General features: G+C 38.6%; 1 protein-coding gene across 4 annotated transcripts in view; it reads left to right on the plus strand.

Annotated features, from left to right (window-relative positions):
* Window positions 1-27,274, plus strand: part of Ano4 (anoctamin 4) — a 191,340-nt gene that overhangs the window by 24,246 nt on the left and 139,820 nt on the right. For 2 of the 4 annotated variants that reach the window (XM_058574230.1, XM_046429758.2), the window contains 2 exons: window positions 6,343-6,479; window positions 9,196-9,354. The exons of 1 other annotated variant lie outside the window; for it this stretch is intronic. In XM_058574230.1, coding sequence (XP_058430213.1) covers window positions 6,343-6,479; window positions 9,196-9,354 — 296 coding nt within the window. Of the gene's footprint in view, window positions 1-6,342; window positions 6,480-9,195; window positions 9,355-27,274 lie in introns of those variants that run through there. One more of the 4 variants, XM_046429760.2, reaches the window with a different exon arrangement.

Here is a 27,274-nt window from a genome sequence, read left to right on the forward strand (position 1 = left end):
TAAGAAAAAACAATTGATATAATCTTACAATCATTATTTATTTTAAAATGGACACTGAGTTTATTTCCTAGTCTTTGTATCAATTAACTTTTCATCTGAAAGAGAACATATTCTAAACATAAAGATGAACTTGTTATAAAATAGTAAAATGATCTGGTAGCATTGAAATTAAGACATAAACAATGTTTCTTTCATTCTGAATTATTCCTAAAGGTGTCCTTTTTTGTTTGTTTGTTTGTTTCCTACTGATGCTTTAAGGTCAATGAGATGCTTTCAGAATTCAGAGTATCAGATGTAATAATTTGGAACTCAGGATAAAAATAGTATAATGAATCTGAATTCTGGAGGACAAATATCAATACCTGGATTACACTGCAATGCTCTCTTACCTATTTTTCCATGACCTATAATTTTGCCTCATTTTGGCTGCATCAAAAAAAATACTGACATTAAAATATTCTCAGGCTGTAATACCAAAGTTGGGTTATTCTGCTGCATTTGTAAAATAGGAGAGAAATAAAGAGCAATAAATCAAATTCTTAGATACTTTCAGTTTTATGTCCTGCTCTCTTTTAGAATATTTCTAAAGCACATTATTTATTTTGCTTATAGCTTTTATAGCACTGATTCCCCTATTTAATCCTCTTGCCTGAAAATGCAAGGGCTTCCCATTCATGTATTGTTCATGTTTGCACCTGTAGCACCTAACACTAAATGTTGGCTCAATGAACTCATGGCAGAAAATAACTTGATTAGCTAATCTCTTTATTAGAGTTCTTACAATACATCTGTGATCTCTTTTCCCTGGAGAATTAAAACAATATCCAACATTCCAAGTGATTTTTCACTGGAGGAATAGTTGAAATAATTGCAAATATTTGACAAGTCAATTCAGTACTACTGAAGTAAATTCACTTTCTCATCACATAAGAATGTCAGTATCTGCCTGACTCCCGGCCCTATGACTTCTCTGCTCTTCCATTATCCTGGGATGCTATAGAAAGAGGCTGCTCTAAGAAATCTCTTTTCTGTGCTGATTTTGAAGCTTTACGCAGACTGTCTGGCGTTTGGTCTCTTGGGCCATGTGAGGACCTTGACCCTTGCTCAGTTATATGTAAGTCTCTGCTGTTATGTTTCCAAGCTTTGTTTTTAAAGACAAAGTCCTGATCTCTATAATAGAGTTATATGGGCATCTCCCTTGCCCCCGTTTTAGTCATCATTTTTGCTACCGTAACCAAAAGACCTGACAAGAACAATTTTAGAGAAGAATAATTTTATTTGGCACTCACAGTTTCAGAGGTATAAGTCCATAGATAGCTGATTCCATTGCTCTTAACTCATAATGAGGCAGAACATCATGGCACAAGGGTGTGGTGAAGAAAATCAGCTTAGGACATGACAATCTGAAGTAGAGAGAGACTAAGCTCAGCTCAGTGTGTGTGTGTGTGTGTGTGTGTAGATAGATAGGTAGATAGATATAGATATCCCTAAGGCAGGCTCCTGTTGATTTGCCTCCTCCAGCAACAACTTACATACCTAAAGCTACCACCCAGTTAATTCATTCAAGTGGATTAATGAACTGATTAGGTTAAGGTTCTCATAATCCAATCATTTGATCTCTGAATGTACTTGCATTGTCTCACACATGAGTTTTGGGTGGATATCTCACATCTAAACCATAACAGTCCTCAAATGCATGGTATTTACCTAGCTTGACCCATCTTTGCTGGCCCAGCTTTGTTCACACAGCCTTTCCTGAATCTGAATGCAATATAGATTCCTTACTTGGATTACATGGAATTTTTATATTCTCTCTCCCTCTTGCTCTTAATTGACTCCCCAGAGCATTTGGCTCGATTTCTCACTTAATGAGCCTAATAGCAGAATTCTACTAAGCAAATAATTATCAAACATTTTTCTTTTTGAGAACAAAAGTATAAGGGAGGTGATATAGTCCATTACAAGGGCTTCTTTCTCTTTCCCATTCATTGTTCCCTTTAGAATTAAATAGTAGAGTAGGATTTCTTAATCTTAACAGTCATTCCCCATTATCCACAGGAGATAGAGTCCAAGACCACAGATGAATGCCTGAAACCATGGCCAGTAACAAGGCCTATATACTATATTGTTAACCAAGATGAATACTAAGTGACTGACACAGGTAGGTAGCATATAAAGAATGGACACACTGGACAAAAGGTTGATTCATGTCTTGGGCAGAGTGGAGAAGAATCGCATGAGATTTCATCATGCTATACAGAATAGTGAACATATAAATTTATGAGTCATTTATTTTTATTTAATATTTTTGGATCATGGTTGACCACAGCTAATTTAGAAACTACAGAAAGGGAAACTGCAAATAAGGGGCAGTTACTATATTGACCTTTTGGGCTGGATAACTTTGTTGTAGGACATCCTGTGTATCATAGAATGTTTAGCAACCTCCCTGACCTCTTCCTACTAAATACCACTAGCATCACTTGCCTCTACCCAATAATGGATTCTTGCAGGATCTCCACTCTGCAATATACTCACTAGCCTCCCAGGCTTTTTATTGAAATCTTGGTACAAGCCTTTCTGACCAGCACCATGTGGTTCATGCCAAGTTAGTTTCTGCCAATGTTAGCTGCACCCCAGCCTACTTGAGCCACAGCTTCAGGGGCCTTTGCATGCTTCGCCAGCTTAGGCAGTCCTTGACTAGCAGTATCCCAAAGCTCCCTTCACAAAAGACTTCCATAGAAGTTCTTTGAAACAATTTTTACCTTCCACCCTTCAAGGGACAGAGTCTACGTAATTTCTGAGATTTCTTCCAGGCATCTGTCCTAATGTCTGTGTGCAAAGTATCTAGCTATGTTAAAATATTATTAATCTCTTTAGCAATTGCACCCTCCTTGGCTGCACCTTTACACAAATCTTTCCACTCTGTTCTATTTTGCTGTGGATTCTCATTGTAAATTTGGTTAAAAGTAGCCAGCAATGCCCAGTCCACTGCCTGAGTATTTTGCTGCCTTAAAATTTCTCTACCAGATAAACTTGTCCATTGCCTTTAAGTTCAGCATCCTACAAAGTCTTGGGGCTTGGGCATAATGTATCCTAATTCCTCATTGTGTTTGCCTTTAGTTCAATTCCCAGTAGATTTTCTTGTTTCCATGTGAAACCTCATCAGCATAGCCTTTACCATTTGCATTCCTATTAGCAGTCTAGTCATATGAGTCTTCAGCAGAATGGTGCATTAAACTTCACTTATAGCTTGCTAGTCTTTTTCAAGCTTGATTCTCCAAATTTTTCCACACCCCTCCTGCAAACCAATTGCAAAGGTTTTTCCACATCATCAGGTGTAGTCACAGCCATGGCTCCACTTCTCAGAGCCAGTTCTCCAGGTTAGCTCTCTGTTCCTGTACCAAAGACCTGAGATAATCAGCTTACACAGAGAGATATTTCATTTTGCTCACATTTTTGGAGGCTTCAGTTTATGTTCAGTCCCCACTGTGTTTGGTCCTGTACTAAGGTAGACAGCATAGGAAAAAGTGTGGGGCACTCTCTCCTCCTGGCTTGGGTGAAAAAAAGAGAAGGGAATGAAGGGGCTGGAGTCTGCCTACACACTTCAAAGACATGCCCTAATGACCAGATGACCTCCTTCTTGGCCCCATCTCTCCAAGTCTTCAACACCTCCCACTAGTGCCCAGCTGGGCACTAAGTCTTTAACACATAGTCCTTTGGAGGATATTTAAGATCCAAAGTGTCCCTGTCTTATCAGTAAGGAACTAGAAGTGCAAATTCACATGGCTAAGTGGCAGAATTTGGAATAGCAAGCAGGTTGTCTGACTTTGTTAAAACTATATTTTTATTCGTTGTTCAAATCTAATCATTATCTCCTTGAAATTCAATCACTGTCTACTTGAAATTATACAGTCCTGGTTTGTGCAGGAGAATCATGTTAGGAAAAATATATATTCAGAGTCCTAGGGCTGTTAAAGGGAAGGGACTCTCAGACATCACTAGACTGTGACCACTGGTTGACCACAGCTAATTTAGAAACTACAGAAAGGGAAACTGCAAGTAAGAGCCAATTACTATATTGGCCTTTTGGGCTGGATAACTCTTTGTCGTAGGACATCCTGTGTATCATAGGATGTTTAGCAGCCTCCCTGACCTCTTCCCACTGAATACCACTAGCATCACTTCCCTCTACCCAATAATGGATTGCTTATCCCCATTCCGTCATTCAACAAATGTGTGTCAAGAGCTTACTTTGTGCCAGGGTCTCTGTAGATCAGTCAAGACAGACAAGGCCCTGCCCTATGGAACTTGCATCCTAATAAGATAAATAAGCAATAAAAAGTAAATAAACAAATAAGCAATAAGAAGTAAATAGACAAATAACAAGGGAGTTACAGGTGGTATTCAGTGCTGGGAAGGAGATAAATGGAGGAGAAAAATTAGGGGGCTTCATTACATAGGGTGCTCAGGAAAGCTGTCTTTGGTCTTGCTATATCTAAAAAGCACTGTGCATGTTATATTGCCTCAAAAAGTGTTGGCTCCTCTCCTTGAGCACCTGGCACAGTGTAGGTGCTCCTAAGCCATGGCTCTATGGAAATACCATGATGTTTTCTTCTCTGTAGCTTCATGGTTTAAAAACCTATAGTAAGTGTATTGATTTACTGCCGCACTAAATTACTACAAATGTAGTGGCTTCGAATAGTACATATTTGTTATCGTAGTGCTTAAGAGGTTAGAAGTCCCAAATCCAAAGTGTCAGCAAGTCTGTGTTTTTCCTTCTAGAGGCTCTAGGGAAAAATCTGCTTTAATGTCTTTTCTATCTTCTAAAGGCCACCTGCATTCCTTGGCTCATGGCCCTGTCCTCCATCTTCAAAGCCAGCAGCAGAACATTTCCAGTCTGTCTCTCTGATTCTTACCATCCTAGCTCCTGCTTCTAAAGACTCTTATAATTACACTAGACCTGCCCATGTAATCCAGGATAATGTCTCCATTTTAAGATCTTTGGCTTAATCACATCAACAAACCCATAGTGATGTAAGATAATATATTCACAGGTTCCAGGGATTAGATCACCTTTGAGAGATGTGATTCAGCCTATCATAGTAAGCGATAAATGTAAATTCTATTCTACTTCTGTGCATTTTATTTTACAGATGAAAAACTTAAAGTTAAATGAATTGCCTAATCACATTTAGTGATTAGGAACCTGGTCACCCTAAGTATCTCTATTCTCTATATCCAAGCTCTGTCTTTCCTTGAGAGCATTCACAATTTACATTTATTTGGTTTGTTTACCTCAAAACAGAAATGCAGAAATCCACGTGACTTTTATCTACCAAAGTTTTGCTATCATGTACTCTGTGCCTGACAAACAATGTCTACATTCCTAAAATGTTTTCGAATGAAAGAATGAATAATCTGTATGTGCTTGGGTAAGAAGTAGTCAATCTCCCATGAATTCTTTTGTGCAGCAGCTTCTGACAAGTTACAAGCCCTTGGTCATTTTTAAAGCAACAAAAGAAAAAGTCAGCTGCAATGTGGCCATAATTTGAGTCAGTAAAGGAGGACCCTCACCTGGAATCCCTTTGTCTCCTCCTCCTACTGGTGCTGCTCTTTGTTTTCTGGAGTGCCACAGGCATTGTGAATTTGAAAGTAGTCTGTACCTAGAACTCTGACATACAGCTTTTTATTTGTCACTGTGTTATTAACATCAACAGTCTCTGGGGAGAGCCTTGGCATTCCAGAGAGCCTTGGCTCACTTCATTATTTCAGTTCAGCATTAGAAGAAGAAGGGAAGCAGAAAACCTAACTGCATGCTTCATGATTACATTAGGAGTTCTTTATCTGACCTTATGGAAGTAATAAAGGAACAAAAAAAAAAAATCACTAAGCCATTCAGTAGCACTTTTATGGATTTACTTCATAAGCTGCACAGCACTTAAATGAGAAATTAAAAAAGCAGAATATAAAAGTATAGATCTCCAACTCAGAGAATGAGTTCTCAGAAGTCTGGAATGAAAGTACGTTATGCTAAACAACGATGTGAAGGAAAACCAAACAAATGCCTCCCGTTACCATGAAATTGTATTTATAGTATGGACATACTTCACCTCGCCTCACAGTTTCCTTAATCTTGCCTAATGAATACACTGTCACTGTCTGGTCAACTATGATTTACATCTGACATCTTTTCTCTTAGGAAATGATAGACCCGTCACTGAAGGTGTGATTGAAATAACGAGAACATACGAAGTCACAGGGAGATATCTTCTCTTTCAGTGTTGCTTTCAAGATCCCAGATTCTTAAACCCGCTTTTAATGTATTTACTTTGGTTCTAGTGGCCAAGGATGTCAATATTCTTTTTGATGAATTAGAAGCTGTCAATAGCCCTTGCAAAGATGATGATTCCCTCCTTCACCCCGGAAACCTGACCAGTACTTCAGATGATGCCAGCAGATTAGAAACAGGGGGAGAGGTAAGAGTGAATGATTTCTTAAAAAAAAAAAAAAAATGTGAAGCATGTTCCAATGGACTGTTAAAGTCATAGTCCATCAAACTCTAGGTTTCTGGAAAACAAGGTTTTATCCTTCTTTGATGCCCCCCATGGGCCTAGCACATTTTAGGGATCCTAAATCTACCTATGCTCAAAACGAGCTTCCAGTGGATCTTACACTTACTTTCTTAAACCTAGAAGCATCTCATGTATACAAAGGATGGTTCTTAAAACTGTCCATTGGTTTAAGATCTATATTCCCGGTGCCATAAGTGGTAAAAAGTATAAATCCCCCAGCACACAGAATAGTGGCATAAAGTGCACCAGCTCTCCATAGATGGTATTGTCTGGAGCTGGAGCCTCTTTGAGTTTCTGTTAGCTTCTGTAATCTGGAAACACTGCAGCTGAAAATAGACGTATCTGTTAGTGTGTCATTTGGGGAAAAGTATTGTGCTAGAGGCACTCACTATTTCTCTGATTGTGTCTTGGTGAAGTTGAATATTTCCTTTGTACATGCACCACGATTAGAGGTGATAAGCACACAGAATCAGAGTCATTTACTCATTGCCCATTGCTAAGGTTTTGTTATTCCAGAGACATGTAATGATGGACAGAATGATGCCTAGGCAGGGGAAACTGTTAACTTCTACCAAGATTTGCAGACCTCTCCCCATAAGTTTCTTAAACTACTATCCATGTCTTTTCTTTCTTTTAAAAAAAAGAAAAAATTTCTTCTGTCATCAGCTCTTCACACAGATACTTTGGATACCATAAGGTGACATAGTGAAGGGGCAGGGAAAGGGATCTCAGGAAGCAATTAGTCTCATCCCCTTAACTTACAAAGGAGGAAACAGTCTCAGAAAGATCAGAGCTTTGCTGAAGGTACACAAGTTGTCATTCTGCTCAGGGCAACCGTCCTCCCGATACTTACTCATGACTGTAGATATTTATTTTATTTTTATTGCTATGTTATTACTATTACTATTTCTGTGTTGGGAATAGAACCAAGGGCCCTCACATAAGCTAGGCAGACACTCTACCACTGAGATCTCCTCCCAGCCCAAAGCCCTGTTTTGGAAAGCAGCTGCTGATGTGCTAAATCCACAGGATACTTTCCTTGCTTGGCAAATCATTGTGAATGAAGTGTTTATTCAGGTAGATTCCTGAGTGCATCATAAGACAAAAGCCAAAGGGTGGTTAGTGAGGATTGGACACTGTTTGAAAACATCTGTTGAGACATTATGCATGGGCACTTCTGTTCCCCTGGCTCAGAGCTTTCTTCTGGTGAGGTTGCATGTATGATGCTTGTACAAGAATGTGGTTTCTAGCTTTCGAGGTCTAACACGTTTGCCGCCTTCATGTTAGTATTTGAAACTAATGTATTCTGTGGCCTAGAAAAAATGGATTCCCCACTCTCACTTGGCCAGGTATATAAATACAATTTTGAAATCTGTTAGCCTGCCACACCCTACTCTAGCCTGACCAGCTCATATATGATATTCTCTTTTAGGGTCAAATATTACAAGCCGAAAGGGCCTGGATGAAAATTCAACCCATTCCTTTAATGTTTTACTTTTTTAATATCTATAGTATTTGATTACTGCAAAATAACATTTGTAACTTCAGTGTAAGTTATGCAGAGCAGTATCATAATAAAATGAACACCCTGAACCATTTTCCAATTTATGAAGTTGAAAGGTATTTTTTCAAATACTGGTGACAACCTCATCATAGGTTACTAACTCCAATGATTGTTTTTTAATGCAATGGGAAATTTATAGTAGCATGTCTGTAAGTAGCAAAGATAAATGTTATTGTGTGAAACTTTTGTCTCAAATACTTGTATATATGTGTTTACGTAGATATCCAAAGATAACACAGTAAACTGTTTTTCTTATTGTGGAGAAAAAAAAATGAGAAACATGGGACTAGAATATTGCTAAAGCCATTGAAACTACTTGCAATCCCATGTCTCTACCCTACCAGAGAAGTACCATCTTCCTGAATTTTGTACTTTATATCCTTTTTGCTGTAAAAATAATTTTATCACATACATATGTAGTTTTAACAACGTACTTTTAGATTTTTTTTAAATTTTGTGTTTTATAAAACATGGTATGAAATTTAGAACTTACTATTTTTCCTGTCAGTTGTTTTTAAGATTCGTTTTTTTCCTATTGTTGGTAGATGCAAGACTCATTTATTTTCGTGGCTCTGTAGTATTTCACTGTATGCCCTTTGTATAATTTATTTATCCATTTATTGTGTTTCCATAGACATCTGAGTTGATTTCCAACTTTTTAAAATTTTATATTAAGAACAATGTTGCTGTGAATATTCGTATACACATCTCTTCGTTGCCTTAACAAGAATTTTGTATGTTCTGCAAATGTTCAGTTTTGCCAGATAATGCTAGTGTGTTTTCCAATGTTAGTATATCAATTTCCACTCTCACCTGCAAAATATGAGAATTCTCAGTTGCTTCACATCCTTGCCAGAGTTTGGTAGTTTTAGATGTCTTGTGTTTTCCCCATTTTAATTTTATTTGTTTCTTCTTGTTTAAATTTTTTATTAGAGAATGAAATTTTAATAAAATACAAAGAATAAAATCCATTTAGCTTTAATTTTTCTTTAAATTACCCACCTGAAGCTCAAGTTTATGAATGGCTTAAACTGGTCCCTTTCTCTTTGTATCCAGACAGTGCCAGAAAGAAACAAATCAAATGGACTTTACTTTAGAGATGGAAAGTGTCGAATTGACTACATTCTTGTGTACAGAAAATCCAATCCCCAGACTGAAAAGAGAGAAGTATTTGAAAGAAACATTAGAGCAGAAGGATTACAAATGGAAAAAGAGGTAAATAGCTTTTCTTGGATGAGAAAAATATATACGTCTATTCATATCAAGTTGATTTTAAAAATGGGCAATTAGTCATTATGTTAACAGAACATTTGTTTGGTCAGAGTTTGCCAATCTTCACTATTTGGGGAATGTTCCAGCAATTAGACATTTGCATTATATTTTGCCATGGAGAGCATTGTAATGCCAAATGATTCCATGATGATGAAAATATCCTGTTCCAATTAAATGGATTATTTCAAAGTGTGATAATGTACTTCACTTTCTATATTTGCTGTTTCTCTGGAGATGGAAATGGAGGATGAAATGCTGTCATCCCTTTTGGAAGCCATTTTTATATTTCAGGAAACACCATTGGCTCAGGTACCCTTGCACACCAGAAGAGACTGGATGATTTGGCCCCAAACAAAACAGCTGGAATTTACAGAATGATTCTAGTTTCAAGAGACATTCAGTTTGTTGTTATCATGTTCACAAACTCAAGAGTACTTTACCAGCAATTTGCTCTCCCCCTTCCCTGTCTTCTCTGCATAGGGAGTATTAAGGAAGAACTAAGCAAACAAGAGGCCCAGTCAGGCCTCCAGTGATAATTCTCAGTGGGCTTATTGTGTATCCAGAAATACTGTGCATATTTGTAGAACCTGGCCTTGTTAATCCATCTCAAATTTTCCCTAAATACTGTGCAAAGCTTCTATTAGCTTTTCTTAATCAATAAGGAAAACATATTGACAAAAAAAATGGCTTCTTTGAAGTCAGACATTAGATTTTTTTCTGGTGTAGAGGCAACTGCAGTTCATGCAATCTGCAGGTTGTATTGAAGCATCAAATTACAGGCACATTTTGCCCACATAAGTTATGCTGATCTTGGGAGACTTTAAATAAATGATATTTTTCCAGATCTGTTAGACTAACCTCAACCCTTGAACATTTATAAGACAGAAACAGTATTTTTCTGGAATACTACCAAGAAGAGAACTGGAAAAACCATGGGTAGAGTGTCATCTTAAGTGAACAGGTTCTTAATCTCAACTTGCTCAGCGGACCGTCTCGACTTGAGGTTCCCTTAGAGCACAGACAGTATTAAATGTATTTTTTTTATAGCTTTGTGGAATTCCAGAAAATCTTTCCTATGCCAGTTGAGCATATCATTGATAAATCTTGGTTTTTAAGTTCTTATTGAGACAATTATATACTCTCTTAACATTAATAGCACATCAAGGTATTTATTCTTAAAAATCTTTCCCATTATTATTTTTTCTTACTCCTTAGTGGCAGAATTCTTTCATGAAGAAATGAAAAATCTGAACATCTGCATGATGTGAAATAATCAAAGTCCATTCTGACTTTGTCACAATTCTGGTTCTCATCATAATAGATAGCTTTGTTCGATTAATGAGAGATTTTTTATTTTAAGCTTCATAACTAACCTCTCTCTTCCTAGGGTTTCTTCTGTATAGATCTTTTCAATGTCATTCTCCTGACTTATTCATTAAACTCAAACCTACTACTTTTCTAAATAATATATATTACTGAAAAGCTTACAAATCTCCTGTTGTGTATCCCGAGACATCATCTGTCCAGCCACCAGAATTGCAGCAGGAGGCTGCGGAGGAGAGTTCTGCCTGTCGTGCAGTTGTGCTACCCAGTGCAGAGTTGACAGTGGCGTGGCAGGTGGGATGCTAGTATCATTTTGGTTTTTGAATTTTAATAGCTAGCTATTTATTTTAATGTGCATTAGAAAAAAACAGCAATTGGAAAAAACAGTAAAACTTCAAAAACAATTGTTTGAGCATCTCTCCTTTCCTCCCTGATTTCTTCTCTGAGCAGCTACTTCTCCATTTCTGATTTTCCCTGCAGTCCTCTACACACCAACAACAGATAGAACTTCCGTTTTCTGGAACATTTTTCCTATGCAGCCTTTCCACTGCCTGGCTCCACTCTTGCCCTCACACCCACAGCCTTCACATAAGCAGCACATTTTGTCTCTATCTCAGACTCCCAGCTCTGCTTTGCATCTTCATGGCCTCTGCCAGCTCAGCAAAAGGGACCTTCACAGGTTGTCTTGCTTAGGAAGCAGCAGGAAATTATAGGTAAATTAATTCTTCTCTGCCACAAATAATTAAAATGTCCCTTGGTGGAACAATAAACAAATCTGTGTTTACATTGTGTTAAGATTTAGAAACCACTGGAAGCACTTTCATTTAAATCGAGTTCTTCATAAACAAGCTGCAGCACAGAGACAATAATTCTAATGACTATTTCAGCTTCCAGAAATTACTCCAACCTTTTATAAGACACAAAACATAAACCTTAGTTCAAGGTTGCGAAGAAAAAAAAGAGAGAGAGAGAACCCCAGTGAGCATTCTATGAAACCATGATTGACACTAAGTACATTTTATGAATTACTGGTGACTTCTTCATTAGCTGTGTGTCATAACGTCCGACAGTTATGGAAAACATGTTTAACACACCGAGCTTTATGTTTTTGAATGAGTAGAGACAGGTTGTGTAGTTCATTTTAACACAAGAAAGTTCTTATCTCTTTTAACATTGAATTTTTAGAAGCACAATTAGGAGAATCTTTTATTCATTATAAAAGTAAGGACACAGTCAAACTTAATCTTTCTTAAAACCTTTGTTCCAGCCTGATTAGTCAGCAAGTATGTGCTTACCTTGGTATGTTGGGATTTTAATATCTATAACTCAGATTTCATATTAGTCCAGAGAAAGCAATTCATAGCAAAATTGCCAAATAAAACATCATTAAGTCCAAGTGATTTAAAGGGATTCCCTTTTTCAAGAGATCACATTTATTAATTCAAATTTTGCATTTTCCCCCATTTTAAACTCTATGTCTACTCTCAATCCTTTGGTACCCTATTTTGAAGTTGTTATCATTTGTAAGAGGTTTATATTTTCCTTTCTGTAGTCAGTCAAATCATGGATGACTTTTTAATTATTTGGGATGAGTGAGAAGTGGGTGTACTAATGGAACAGATCCCCACCTCCTTTGGAATCATGTGGAACATAGGAAAAGACCCTATCATTATAGCCATTATAAAACAACTACAATTATATAAATCATACCATCTGGATAATAGCTAATTCATTCAACAAATATTTATCACACACCCACTCTGCCAGGCATTGCTCTGAGCACTAGGAACTTAGCCATGAATAAAAAAGACAAAAATCCTTGCCTTGTTGGAACATAAAGCACAAAGTAAGAAATGAAAGCAGGAGGCATTGAGAGGACCTTGCAATTTTATAAAATCTGGCAAAAGTGTGCCTCTCTTCCAGAGGGTGGGGGGTGGGTCCTGAGACAGGAAGATGCCAGGTAAGTCCATAAGACAGTGAAGAGAATATCATTTGTAAGAGGTCTACATTGTGTTAAGATTTAGAAACCACTGGACGCACTTTCATTTAAATCAAGTTCTTATTCTTATATTGAGAATTTATAGCAGCAAGGCAATAGTAGCCAGATGACCGTGGGGACCTTAATAGTTAATAGGGTAATCTAGTTTTTCTCTAAGGGACTTGGGGAGCTGTTGGAAAGTTTTGACCACAAGTATGAGAAGATCTGATTTCTGTTTTATTATAGTTACTCTAGCTACCTGGTAAGATCAGACTGTGGGAGGGGGAGAGGTAGCAAGGGCAGAAGCAAAAGCACTAGGAGATTGGTTGCAAAAATGCAAAAAAGAGATGAAGGAGGTCAAGCATGTAGTAGAGAAGGGTACAAAGTGGAGTTGATGGGAATTGCAGGTGGATTGAGAAAGAAGTGCAAGAGCCACACAGTATTCACCAAGCAATCAGAAGAAAGGAGTTGCCAGGGATGTGGAAAAGAGTGGAACTCAGTGTAGACTTGTTAACTTTGAAGTGTCCCAGTGGAGATGTGGGGTAGAAGAGTATGGAATTTGAGAAGAGATCTGAGATATGTTTATCTGCATGAGATTTCATTACTGAGAAGGAGCCATCTATCATTGGGGAGCCAGGAAGAAAAATCTAGAGTGTATGGTGCCTAGAGCAGTGATTCAGGAGAAAGGAATAATATACTGTACCAAATACTCCTGATGGAATAAGATGAAAACTGAAAGTTAATTGTTGCATTTCATAATGTGGAGAGTTCTGGGTGAGCTGGTAAAGAGAAATTTCAGTGGAAAAGTCAGAGTGAAAGCACCGAGAAAAAGGAGAAACAGAAAATTTGCAGAAAACAAAGAGAAACTGCTCTTTCAAGGAAAGGGAAGGAGAGAAATGAGGTGAGGAGTTGGATCAAGAAAGGGTTCTATTTATTTAAGATGAGAGAAAATAGCTGCATATTTTCATGCTAATAGAAATTACCTACTTGAATAGAAAATTCATGTTGGGGAAGAGCAAGGGGAGAATTTTTGGAGCAATGTCCTTGAAGCAGTAGGGGAAGAATGACCACAACCTCTTCATCATACAGACCTCCTTACCTGTGCCTGTGCCCACATATGCTACTCTCCCCTGGGCTAAGGATGTCTTCCTGTTGTTCATGCTTCTAACTAAGGCCCACATTTATGCAGAAGATCCCATCCCCTCAGCCCCACTCCAATACATTACCCCTGGAGAAGTAAAAATAGTAAGTTTTAAAAACTAAAATGCATAAAATTAGGCAATTAATCAAAACAGCTTGTTTTGGTTTTCACAAGTCTTAAGGGACTTTAAAAATCTAACTAAAATAACAGTGTATGTGTGTGTGTGTGTGTGTGTATACACATATATGCACACACACACATACATCCATACTCAGTGTTGGATATCTTGTACATTTTTCCTTAAGATGATTACAGAAATAGTATCCTCAATATTTTCACAATGACATTTATTAAGCACTTATTATTATCATCTCTATTTTACAGATGAGACAATTGAGGCAAAGCAGTAACTTTCTGCATGTGACATAGCAGTAAGAGAGAATAAATTCAGGACCAAAGCCCAAGCCTACTTGCTCTTTACCTTAAATTGTGTTGATTCTTGATTGCTAGTGGTGCATCTCAAGATTAAAAAGGTTAGGAGGCAACTGAGTAAAATTATGAGAAGGAAAAGGAAATGGGGAGATTGGGGTGAATTATGAAGTTGGGTGCTCCCTAAGCTGTAGTTCACATGTACTTTGGCCCCCAGTAGTCATGGATTTGAATCTTGGTACTAGCACTTAAGAACTGAGTGGTCTTGGGCAATTTACCAAACTTTCTGAATTTTTGCTTCCATTATTTAATAAGGAGAATAAGATTATTTGCCACTAATTGTTATGAGGATTAAGTGAGCCCATATATGTGAATTTGTAGTAGACTTGAATCTGTTTTTTATTATTTATTTTTATTAGTTTTTATTTTATTTCATTGTTTGTTTTTTTCAGGATATTTTTCAGTTATCTTCTATTTATGGCAAGTGCTAGTGATTTCTCATGTATGATTGTGATGTAAATGTTTTGATAAAATTATTATTTTTCAAAGTGAGTCAATTTAAAGTATAAATGCAATTGAAATTTTGTGGATGGTATACAAATTTCTAGAACTCACAGAACATAGACCCTAAGTCTGTGATGCCAGCTTCCTTTACACACTTTTGCATTCTCCCTTCCCCTTGAGTTCAGGTGGGGCCTGTGGCTTGTTTAAACCAATAGGATGTGACATTTGTCATAACAGAGTAATGGAACGTCACTATTATAATTGCATTATAGTACACGAAACTCCATCTCAATAGACCAGAGTCGAAAAGATTCTACCTGAGTGGCTTCAAAGAAAATAATGGTAATGTGAAGGGACACCTGGCAAGGGAAAGTGAGGCAGCCTCTAGGAGCTGAGTGGCCCCTGGTTGACAGTCAGCAGCAAACAGAGAGAGACCTTAGTCCCACAATTGGAAGGAGATGAATACTGCCAACAACCAAGGGCTCTTGGAAACAGATATTTCTTCAATCAAGCCTCTGATGAGAGCACAACCCTGGCCAAGTTCTGAATTGCAGCCTGGTAAAACCCTGAAGCAGAGGACCCAGCTAAGCTATGCCTGTCTTCTGATCTAGAAAAAACTGTGAGATAATTAATGTGTGTCTTGTTAAACTGATAAAACTGTGGTAATTTGTCATGGAATAATAGGTAATTAATACAGTGATTTAGGCATTCTGAATGCTCATACAGTTTTATCATTACAAGCCATGTGCTCTTGGGAAAGTTAGTTTATCTTCAAAGTGAAGCTAATAATGGATCTATCTCGTAAGTTATTATAATTAAATGAGATAATTTTTATCAAGTGCTTATCTCTGTCCTTGTCAGCATTTAGTAAATCTTTATTATCATCCTCATAGTTATCAATATAGCTAACTACAATGATTAACACTGTTACTTTTAAAGTAATTTTTAAGGCAAATTTTTTCAGAAAATGTTTATTTATTTATTTATTTTTGTAATACTATGGATCAGGTGCCAGGGTCTCCCTCACGCTAAGCAAATGCTCTACCACTAAGCTACATCTCCTACCCTGAAAATTTTCAAACAGTTTACAAACCTTTTAAGATGTAACCATTAGGAATAGCAACCTTGATTGGCATCATTTGACCATATATGGTATATGCATTAATGAGATTTATAATTATCTTTAATGCTCTTGGACTAGCTCAGAATATATTCACTAACAACTCGGGTGTTTTCAAAGTTCAGACATTTGTCTGCTTCAACAGAATTTGGCTTTGGTTTCATCTGGAATAAAATCATAGATCAACTCAGAGCTAAAACAACTTTTTTGATTGTCCATTCTAGTCTTGCTTTACCCTCCTTCCAGGGAAAATGTCACAAAGATTCTTCCATTTAAAGTACTAGTCTCTGTCTTCATTGGCTTCCTGTCAATTTCTGTTTTTCATCCCTGTTTATGTTCTGCAACCACGTCTAGTTTGTTGCTCTCCCAGGATCCACACCTCTGAGGATATGAGGAGAGGGGCACCATAGACTCCTTCCTTCCTGCCTGATTAAAACTTTAATCATGAGTTTCTAGAATAAATCAATGTCAGGACAACCTGAACTACCCAAGTTCCTGTTCTCTAGTGCTTCCTGGTCTCAAAAGAAATAAATTATGATCTGATTCCACTCAATAATTTTATAGTCCTTATATGTTCCACATATATATTAGCAAGAATCCCAAGTTGGAGGGAAGAGAAAGGAGAATTAAACACAGTCTAACCAAAGAGTGAAGAAAATAGATTTTCTTCTGAATCTCAAAGCTCTGGAAATTCCGTCAGTGTCTTTCAGGGGATTCCAATACTGGGCCACACTTAACTAGTATCTGAGGTGGGATTTCCTAAGCAGAAGTCAATCCTGAAGCAAGGACTCTTGCTAAAGGTGTTGACTGGTGGTCCAGTCTCAGAAGAGGGGAAGAGAGAAGCAAAAGAGAAAAGCTAAGCCAAGAATGTGGCCTCAGCTCAACATTAATTTCAGCCTGAACCGAGAGGGAAGATGTGGAGCAGGAAGCACACCATAGACCTGGGCCACCTTTAAGGTCAGGGTCCCCTTGGCAGTTGGTCATTGGTCGAGGTCTATGAAGGTTGTAGGAAGTGGGCATTATTCCTGTTTGACTGAAGGTGATTTTCCAACACTTAGGTGGCTCGCCTTCTGGACTGGCCCCCTCAGTATCCATTACCACTGGCATTGAGTTAGTAGCAGAGATATGCCAAATCTGCAGGATTCAAGCAGCCCACTTTGAGATCCTAGCAATCACAGAATTCATGGAAGTCTTTGCTGAGAGTGAGGAAAGAAAGAACTAGTGCACATGGGCATTTATTCTGTTTTGATTCACCAAGTTGTTTTTCTACATTTAAGATACTGAATCTTAAAGGCAAAGATTTCATGTTGCTGCTATAATCACTTTGAGGGAAGAGACTCTGTCTTACTAGTTTTTATATCCCAGAGAATTACCCCTCTACTTAGCTTATAGAATTTTGAGTTTGCTACTTGCGAGTAGCTAATTGCCCTGGCTGTGTCTAAGTAACACCTATCAATTCACTCATATGGTTTCTCTACATTAGCAGTATTAAAATATTGTGCTGAATAATTCTTTGTTGTAGGGGGCTGTCCTGTGCATTATAGGATATTTAGCAGCATCCCTGGCCTCTACCCAACAGATGCCAGTAATACCTTGTTTTATTCAGCTTTTTCTCCACTGTGACTGAAAGACTTGACAAGAACAATTTTAGAAGAGAAAAGTTTATTTGGCATTCCCAGTTTCAGAGGTCTTAGTCTATAGATGACCAACTCTATTGCTCTGGGCCAAAGGTAAGGCAAAGCATCAAGGAAGAAGGGTGTGATGAAGAAAAGTAGCTCAGGACATGGCATCAGGAGGAAAGAGAGAGAGCTCTGCTCACCAGGGACAAAGTATAAACCTGAAAGCCCTGCTCCCAGGGACCTATCTCCTCTAGCCATGCCCTATCTACCTATAGTTAGCACCCAGTTAATCCCCATCAGTGGACTAATACACTGATTAAGGCTCTCATAAACCAATTATTTCTCCTCTAAATTTCCTCACATTGTCTTACACATAGCTTTTGGAGGATACCTCATATCTAAACCATAACACACCCACTCCAAATTATGACAACCAAAAATGTCTCCAAGCATTGTTACATGTCCTGGCAGGTAGAGGGAGTCATTCCCATTTGGCAATCCCCCAATTAGACCCTTGATCCAACTTTATATTGTCTGTTGCTGTGTCCATGAGGTAGCCAGAGGAATTAAAGGCATCTGTTCTATTCTTTTATTCATATGGCCCAACCGACTTAAGGACTGTTAACATCAGACTCTCAAGATAGACGACTTGGATTTACATCTGCTTTCTACTTTACCACTTCCAAATAACTGAGAAAGATATTTAACTGCTCTGTTCACCAGTTTCTTCATTTATTAAATGGTAAATAATTCCTGTCTCATGGAACTATTACAAAGATGAGTTAATACATTCTACTGTGCTTAGAAGAGTCTGGCGTATATTAAGTGCTCAATAATGGTTGTTTATGGTTTTGGTAAAGAAGGGAGTGGCTTCAATCATTGGTCATCCTGTTTTCTAGTCTCAGGAATTCAACCTTGTCTCTATCACCTCTTGAACTGAGGGTCTCTGGCCTGTGTCTAGGGAAAGCCCAAGAGATCTGGTGTTGCAAAAGCAAGAGATTCTAATAGTAAATCCCAACTCATCACCAGGAATCGGTTTACCTATCACTGCCCTATATTATCCATAGAACCAGGACATTATTCTTAACTATCTGGTTATCAACACAGCTTTTAGCAAAATGGTGTTGGGTGGAGGAGGTTTTCTCTCCTGTTTTTTCTTTTCTCCTTCCCAGTTTAATTTCTGAGACTAGTTGAAATCCAAAGGCCTTATCATCATCTCAGCTGCTTTTGTTTATTTAAGAAGACAAAGTTTAATCAGACCATTTCTGTTGCCATGTCAAGATGACCAGTACAAAGTTATTTTGAACTAATATATTAAAAGGATTTTTCTAAACCAATGCATATTTCATTTGACCCATTCATATTTCTTCATTCAAGACAGAACAACTTAAAATAGAAAAAAAAAATCCCTTGTATGGCGCACAGCTGAAGAACTGTGAACTATTGTTACTTCCCACAAGAAGCAGCTTAATCTGAAATATCTTCTCACTGGTCTAAGTTGAACTTTTCTGATATAAAGCACATTTTGCATTATCATCAAATGTGTACCAAATGTCAGCATCATATTATTGTATCTTTGAAAGGAACTGAAGTCTTCTCTTTATGGTGTTATTTTTGTTCCTTTTTTGTCTTTTAACCACATGTTATGTTAAAGTGCTGGTAATTATGCAAAGCATATACTATGAATATGACACTAATTATTCATTGATGACATGGAAAGATTTTGAAACTTTAAAGCAGTCCAGAGAACTATAAGTCCATGGTCTCTTGTTTGTAATCCTTACAAGTAGAAAATTGGGGGAAGAAAAAAGAATTGCAAGTTGAAGTTTACCAACCAAACCTGACATACCATCGATGTGAAAGTGATAACACAGCACTGTCCCCTGAGGCAGGGACCAAGGCATCTTTCACTTCCAGTGGGGTTTTAGGCATTTTTTGGTCCCCTTTAGTTATATGTAACATCAGGGTTCATTTTTCCATAATTATGCAAGCATGGAGTATAATTTGCTCTAATTCAGTCCCCAATACTTCTCTTTTCCCTCCTCTCTTCCCTCCTCATTCCCTTCTCTCTACTCATCATTCTGCTATTGATTTATAGATTTTTAAATTAGTGCCTGGTGAATGTACATGAAGGTAAGATTCACTGTGGTCTATTCATATATGTACATAGGTTAGACTCAGGTGTATTTTAGGAGCAGTCAGTGATATTTGGACTCCATTGCTGGATGGAAACATTCATTCATACATTCATCAAATATCTAATAGATATTATTGAGGAAAGAGAAGCATTTAATAAATGTCAGATGGGATGAATTGCTGTGGAGAAAAATGCAAGAATACTGTTTCATTTTTTTGTTCATACGGAGTCTTTGTGATAATGGGGAACTAAGCATCCCATTGCATTTCTAAGCCCAATTCTGTAAGGCTGCTGTTGGGATTAATCCTTTGTATTCGACACTATTAGGATTATCTTTGCCTTGTGTTTCTCTTACATTGACTGCATGTAGGAAGAATAAATAGAACCCCTTGGTGGAAGAGAGGGCTATTGAAGGGGAAACTGGCTGAATTTGACTGGGGTCTGGGAGAACTCTTACAGTGCACAGAGCTAGGCAGACATCAAGTGCCTGATTAGTGTTGGGGCCTTTGGAGAGACCCACCTTTTTGTAATCCTTCCCTTACTTGTCCTTTGCCATTCATCAGTTTAGTTTTCACTCTAGGTGCTACCTCCTCACTTCTGCCTGCCATATGCCCAAAGTTTCTTCTTTGAAATTCTTCCCTAGTGCATATAACTGGTTGGCCCCTCTTTCAGTTGAAATTGTGCAGGAAAACCAGCTACTCTGTGTCTTCCAAGAATGAAGTGTTTAGTGTACAGGTTTACAACCTGCTGGAAAGACTGAGAGTGAAGGTCAGGGAAGCTGCCTCCAGCTACTTCAGATTAAAGCACCACAGAATAGGGAAGTGAGGTCTCAGGAGTTGCATGAAGCCTCTGGGAACCCCAAGAGTATCTGACACAACACTCAGAAACTTACCTGAAGCTGCTTAGAACCTTGCATCTGCCCATACGACTGCCTCTGTCTGCCTTCCTAAAGGAAGAAATGGCCTCTCCTTTTCCACCTTTCAGATCTTACCTGAGCACCTCAGCTTGTGAACACTAACCCTAACTCCATGGGGAAGGAGATTTTGGAAAGTATAGCACCAGTTTCTCTTTGTCAAGCAGAGGAGGCCTCGGAAGGAGATGTCAGAGATACCAAGCTAACAACAAACAGTATAGGGTACAGCTACCAACCCACCTTCTAACAGATTTGACTGACCACCTATCCCTTCAATGAAGACTGTGCTTGCCCCATCCCTGTGAAACCCTAATGGTTTCACAATTGTAACACATGCACTCTAACACCTGTATTCAAGATGATGGAGGAGCAACCATTCCTGGTTCTTCATGTGAGCATGACTGGCTAGGTTTTCCATCATCAGATTTCCTCCCCAACACTCACACCTTTGTTCTGACACCAACGTTAGGTGGTTCTTCATTTAAAGCAGAGCTACATTCATTGAGACCCAAAATTTAATTGGGGAGTTAGTAGCATCACTCTGCATAAAGAAACATCTTGTGTTTTGATGAAGGGAAAGAGGAAAGAAGAAAGGAAAGGCAAGGTGAAAGTTCCTTGCCCTATAACTGCCCACAAAGAAATAAAGAAAGGTTCCCTCCACAATTCTGGCCCCTGCTGTGTTAGTGTATCAATTTTTATTCAAGGGTGCTTTGAATCTCTGTTATATTCCACCCCTTTGCCAGACACTAGGCAATCAAAAATGAATAAGTGTTACAGTTATCTGTAGTTTCATAACAAAAAACTTCACAATTTGGTGGCTTAAAATGACCTTCATTTATTTTGCATTCAAACCTGTAATTGGGCAAGACTGAATAGGACAGCTTCTTTCTGGGGGTATCAGGTGGAACAGCACCACTAGCGCCTGGAGAACTGCTATCCGGGTGGCTGACTCCCAGAGCTGGAAGTCAGTGTTGGCTGGCAGTTGAGCACCCAGCCAGGGCTGTGGGCTGCAGACCTGGTCTTGTCCATTCCTCATGATATGGTGGCTGGGTTCCAAGAGGGATGCTCAATTCTATGATCTAGCTCCAGAAGCAGTGTCTTCTGCTGCATTCCATGGGTAAAGGCTGGATAAAAGAGAAGGGACATAGATCCCACTACTTAATGGGGAGTGAGTGGTAAGATTCTATATGATGTGTGGGATAAGAGATAATGTGGGAGCCATCACTGGAAAATACAACTGGCCACAATGTACTCCTTGTGCTTGAGGAGCTCACTGATCAGCAATGAAAGCAAACATGAAACGGGAACAGAGTCTGGAAGACTCTAAAATAACTAAGAGACACTAAGATGATTTTATGCTTTTTCCAGAGGTTTCCAGAAGCTTAAAGGAGGTGACATGGGTCTTAAAGGATGAGTAGGTATTTACCTTGCTGGATGGTACAAGGGCATGACATTCTAGATGGCAAACATGAGCAAAGGCACAATGAGCTCTGGATTGAGGCATCCTGGCTCCTGTGTGCATCTCTTCTTCCCAGTTGGAGAGAGAATTCCATGAGGACCCCACGGGTTTGCCCACAATGCCTGGCCCACCTCTTCCTCTCAACTAGCACAGTGTTTATTCTCATTCAGCAATTTCCCCTGAGTATAATGCATGACAGATGAAATTGTTCTTCTAACCCTTAGTGACCAGCTTAGCCTGGTATGTATATTTTAGTTAATTTCCCCCCAAATGCTCTAGCTTAATATGATTTAGTTTCTTTACAACCAAATCCATATACTTCTATTTAAATAAAGAGTCATATCATTGGTAGATTTCTTTTGGACCAGGGTTCAACTAAACCACCTGCACCTGCTATCATGATCTTGGTGGTCTTGCAGGAAGATGGCATCTATTGCTCTCTAGGGTCCTTTGTTTTTCAGTTCCAAGTTCCACTCTTACTCTTTCTATATATGTTGGAATCATAAAGAGCTTATAACACTTTATAAAAGACCAGGAGTAGAGCAGGCTAAAGAATGAAACTATACTAAACTATGATTTCCTTGACCTTAGCAGGCCAGCAGGAAGGAAAGAAAATTACACATGGGGAGACCTTGTGTAATTTCTGAAACACTTGTGTCCATTAGTGTTTCAGAAATGCATTATGTTGCCCCTGGGGCTCCTCCTCCTCCTCCTCTAAAGTTTTCTTAGCTCAGCTAGGATATTATTTTGGATTGTATAGCAGTAAATCACTTTGGCATTCATTTGAGGCTGTCTTTATTCAGTTTCTCTCTGACCCTAATAAGTGCCTTTGGGTCTTCTGAAAACCAGTTCTTCATTCAGTGACTTATGCAGAGTTCAGAATAGTTATAACAGGATAACCTGTTTAAGGTGGCCTCTGTTGCTTCTGATTGCCGGAAGGGATCTCCCACCCCACAGTTCTCTGTACAAACTCCAACTGGATGAAAAACTGTTAGTCATGATTCTTTATGTCACCTAGTGCCTCACTAGGTGACATAAAGAATTTGGTCTATATTTGGTTGTATTTGGTCTGTATTTGGTTGGCAATACAAAGATAAGCAATCAGCAAGTAATTACTAATCTTAGTTTGTGATTTTCCTTTTTTTTTCCTTTTTTCCATTTATATGTGGTAAGAGTATACCTTAATCCCCCTATGAAATAAAGTTTCTTAAGGGAAAGAGTTATAACTCTTACATACTTTGATCTAAGATGGGAATGAAAGTTGCTTGGAATGGGCTGAAATATTGTACTAAACATCATTGAAAGACACACTGACAGTGAGAATGAGCCCCTGGTTAATTGTACCAGTCATTTTTTTTTTTAGCCATCATGTCATTTTCTTCATTATTTCTCTGACTCCATTGTCCATCATCATGACCACTCACTCTCAAGCCCCTGAATTCTTTCATTCCTTTATTCCTTAGACTTATTTGCCTGGCAAAGACTTGACTTTGTTTAAGCCCCATCTTCTTTGCCTGCATCTGAGTGGTTGAATGTTGCTGAAGAAAACAGACCATTTGGTTTATTTTAAATCATGACTATAGTCTCAGATGGTACCAAAGAATGGCCAGGCAGCCTTAGAGTTTTGCCTCCATCCTGTATACCTGTTGAGTAACTCCATTGCTCCTGGCCTTCCTCCTTCTATGTCTCCCTCCATCACTTTCTTTCTTTCCTAGCTTCTTTCTTTCTTTTATTCATTTATTTTTTAATGTCAATCATTCAGTAAACATACACTGCCTGGAATGGTGCTAGGTACTTGGAATCCATCAGTGAACAAACCATGAGTTCTGACCTTATGGAGTTCAACTTCTAGTGAGGGGGACAATATACATAATGAGTAAATAAGCAACGTGGTGTCGTAGAAGGTGGTAAATGGATGGCAAAGGAGAAATCAACAGAGAATGGGCAGGGGTGTATGGAGCCGAAGGCATGGTGATTTTAAATAGGGTGTTGGGTGGGGGCTCACTGAAGATGACATGTGACAGCAGCCAGGAGGACCTGAGGGAGTTGGTCCACGGCTATTTCACATTATCCTCTTGCCTCTCAACCCTCTCACCTTTCCTTCTTTGAGCCCCCTCCACAGCACACCGCCTATACTATGATAGGAAATAGCAGCACTAAGACAGGATCTTCCATGGCTCTCCGCATTCCCCACCTCTCCTGTCCTTACTATGTGTGGAGGGTCTGCCACCATCCCGGGAGCTCTCCTAATATCCACTGAATCCCTTTCTGGCTCACCTTCTCAAGGACTCTGATGCTGCCATTGTCCCTTCTCCCCTGCATCATTACTTTGGCCTCTTAGTCATTACACACTTGCCTCTGAAACTTGAATCTTAAGAAGAAAACTCCTGCATCCCCATGTTCTTCTGTAACGATGACCCCTTTTCTCTTCTCCACCACACACACACATACACACACAAAAGAAAAAAGAAAGAAAGAAAGAAAAAAATTCTTGAAGATTTGCCTAGTGTCCTGTCTCCAATTCCTTTCTCCACAGAAACCACTTTCATCTCTATCACCTAGGGACAACTTCAGTGTTCCTCCATCCTGTTATCTCACTGGCCTTACCAGCAGCTTTCCTTCACGTGGTAGGCTGTATCCTCCGTGGAAAAGCCTTCTCTGCTTGGCTTTGAGACATCGCGTGCTTTCCTAGATGTCTCCCTTCTTCACTGGCCCTTTCTCAGCCCCTTTCTCTTCTGTTTAACCTCTAAATTTTAGGGGGGTCTTAATCTTGGGTCCCCTTTCTTTCTGTAACACTATCTCCCTGTGACCTTATCCTTCCAGTGACATGTAAAACTTCTTCACGTGACTCAAGGTTTTGACATTTTCAGAGGCTTCAGGCAGCAGGATTTACTTGATCTCAGGGTGGCAGGACAGAAACCTGCCTTTGTGGCCAGGAAGCATGAATTACACACCAGTCTTCACAGGTGTGCTCACAACTCAGGGCTTGGAGCTTATCATATGGCTCCAGTCTCTGTTGTGGGCCAGGAAGCTCAGACTTCCATGTGTCCCAGGGGAGAATACCAGGTGCCAGGAGCATACCAGTGGTCACCACAGCATGGTTTAAATATGTCGGATGGGATGAACTGAATGTATGATGAATATGTGTGTGTGTGCATTACCATACACACACACACACATACATATAAACATCACTACAGTATGGCTTAAATTATTTATACATACACACACACACACACACACACACACACACATTATGCCAATGAGGAATTGATGTGAATTGTGGTATAATTTCTCTGTTATAAAAATCATATGAGCCATGTTTCTCAACGTTTTTTTTTTTTCATAACCTTTCATTTAAAACACTAGGTAAACTATACCACTATGTGCACTGTAGCATCTTCTAATATTGGTCAGTATTCTACCAAGAGATCAATATAAAAAGCCTAGGAGAGATTTTGTAGCATTTTCCAAGTGCATTAGAAAGTGTTTCCAAAGTTAAATTGCTTCTTCACTAGCAGCAGACACCAAAGTTTCTGTCCTTTCTGGGTCATGCTTATTTCATGGCTGTTAATTGCAGCAGCTTTCTAAGGGCATAAAGACACACAGGTTATGGATCATAGCTGTGAATAGCCATCAGCAGATTGATCATGTGTGATAATGAAAAGCATAGCTATGATGATCTAGTTGTCCCCAAGTTCAAATTAATCTCATATACCATCTTGATGAAATAGGGAAAACGTTGTGATAGTCTGTAACAAGTGAAAGGATTTGGGGAGATTAATGGATCAGAACTGACATTGCTTGCTTATGAGAGGACATTTGGAGCTGCATGGGAGGAGTATCCACAAAGGCAGACTTTCCTCTCCCAGTGGATATTGGACTAACTTCTGTTCATATTCTTCACATTATTACTAATGTGATAGTTGCTCTGCTGAATTGAGAGTTCTCTGAGATCTCTGGATCTTCACCTTCTTTATATCTCTAGGCTCCAACATAGAACCTATAAACTAGGCAATGTAGTCCATAGAAGTTAAGATTATCTTTACATTTTTGTTGAGTGACTTTATGAATGGCTATGAGGTGATATAGAGAAAATATTTGCTTTGTATAATAGATCAGTCTACTATTTCCCTAAGCAAGTGATCTATGACATAGAGGCTATTCTATGCCAGTGTGTATTAATTGGTACTGTGCATCAGATAGAATTCCTCCTCTCTGGTGACCTTGAGGACAGATGTGACCATTTGACTACTATCTGATTAACTAGACACAAAATTGTATGCCTTATTATAAGGACCTCTGAGCTCTGCCTTCCCTCTGTCAGAGTGCCCTATAAGAATGAACCACTGAGTCACTAAAGTGAGCTGACCTATAATGGATAAGTAGCATGAATAGGAAATCAAGAAATAAACCTTTTTCATAACACCAATCAATATAAATAATGTAATTAAATTTTTCTAGTAGTCAAATATAAAAATTAAAAAGAAACTGACAAAATTAATTTAATCCAAAAGATCTAAAGTACTATTATTTAAACATGCAATCAGTGTAGAAATGATTGAGATATTTTATATTCTTTGTGTATGTGTGTGTACTAAGTTTCAAAATCTGGCATATATTTTACACAGAGAACACATTTCAGTGTGAATTAGCTGTATTTCAAGTGCTCAATAGCCATATGGGGCTAGTGGCTATCTTATAGAGAGTTAAGATATCATTTTAAGTCACTGATGTTTGATGATTATTTATTCCTGCAGCATAACAAATTCCAACCTATTACACCAAAAATTGATTTTCCTCAGATACCTTGGATGCAGGGTTCTTTAGGCTTGATGTGGGGGTCACTTGGGGTGATGAAGTATAACCTTAGGCTTGATGTGGGGATCACCAGGGGTGATGAAGTGTAACCAAGAGTGTGCTACATTGTATTCACTTAATGGCAATACCGAGAACCTGTGTTGAAAGTGAAGATTGTGCTTAGTTCCTCAGCACTGGACATCTCCTGATTGAAGCTTAGGAGAGAGTTCACTTGAGTTTCTCATAAATTTAACCACATTGACCTCTGCAGTGTCAAGAAGATGAACATCTTTCCGTTTTAGCAAGGTAGTCAGTAATGTGAGAAAGCTACACAAAGTCTAGATCCCAAGATGTTTAATTTGGAAAACAGTCAATCTCGATACACGTATGCGTAGTAACATCCAGGGTGTTGGGAATAGAGCTGTGGGGGAAGTTGTAAA

The sequence above is a fragment of the Marmota monax genome, unplaced genomic scaffold, assembly GCF_021218885.2.
Source record: "Marmota monax isolate L192 unplaced genomic scaffold, Marmota_monax_Labrador192_F-V1.1 WCK01_AAM20220418_F8-fsc00051, whole genome shotgun sequence".
NCBI lineage: Eukaryota > Metazoa > Chordata > Mammalia > Rodentia > Sciuridae > Marmota > Marmota monax.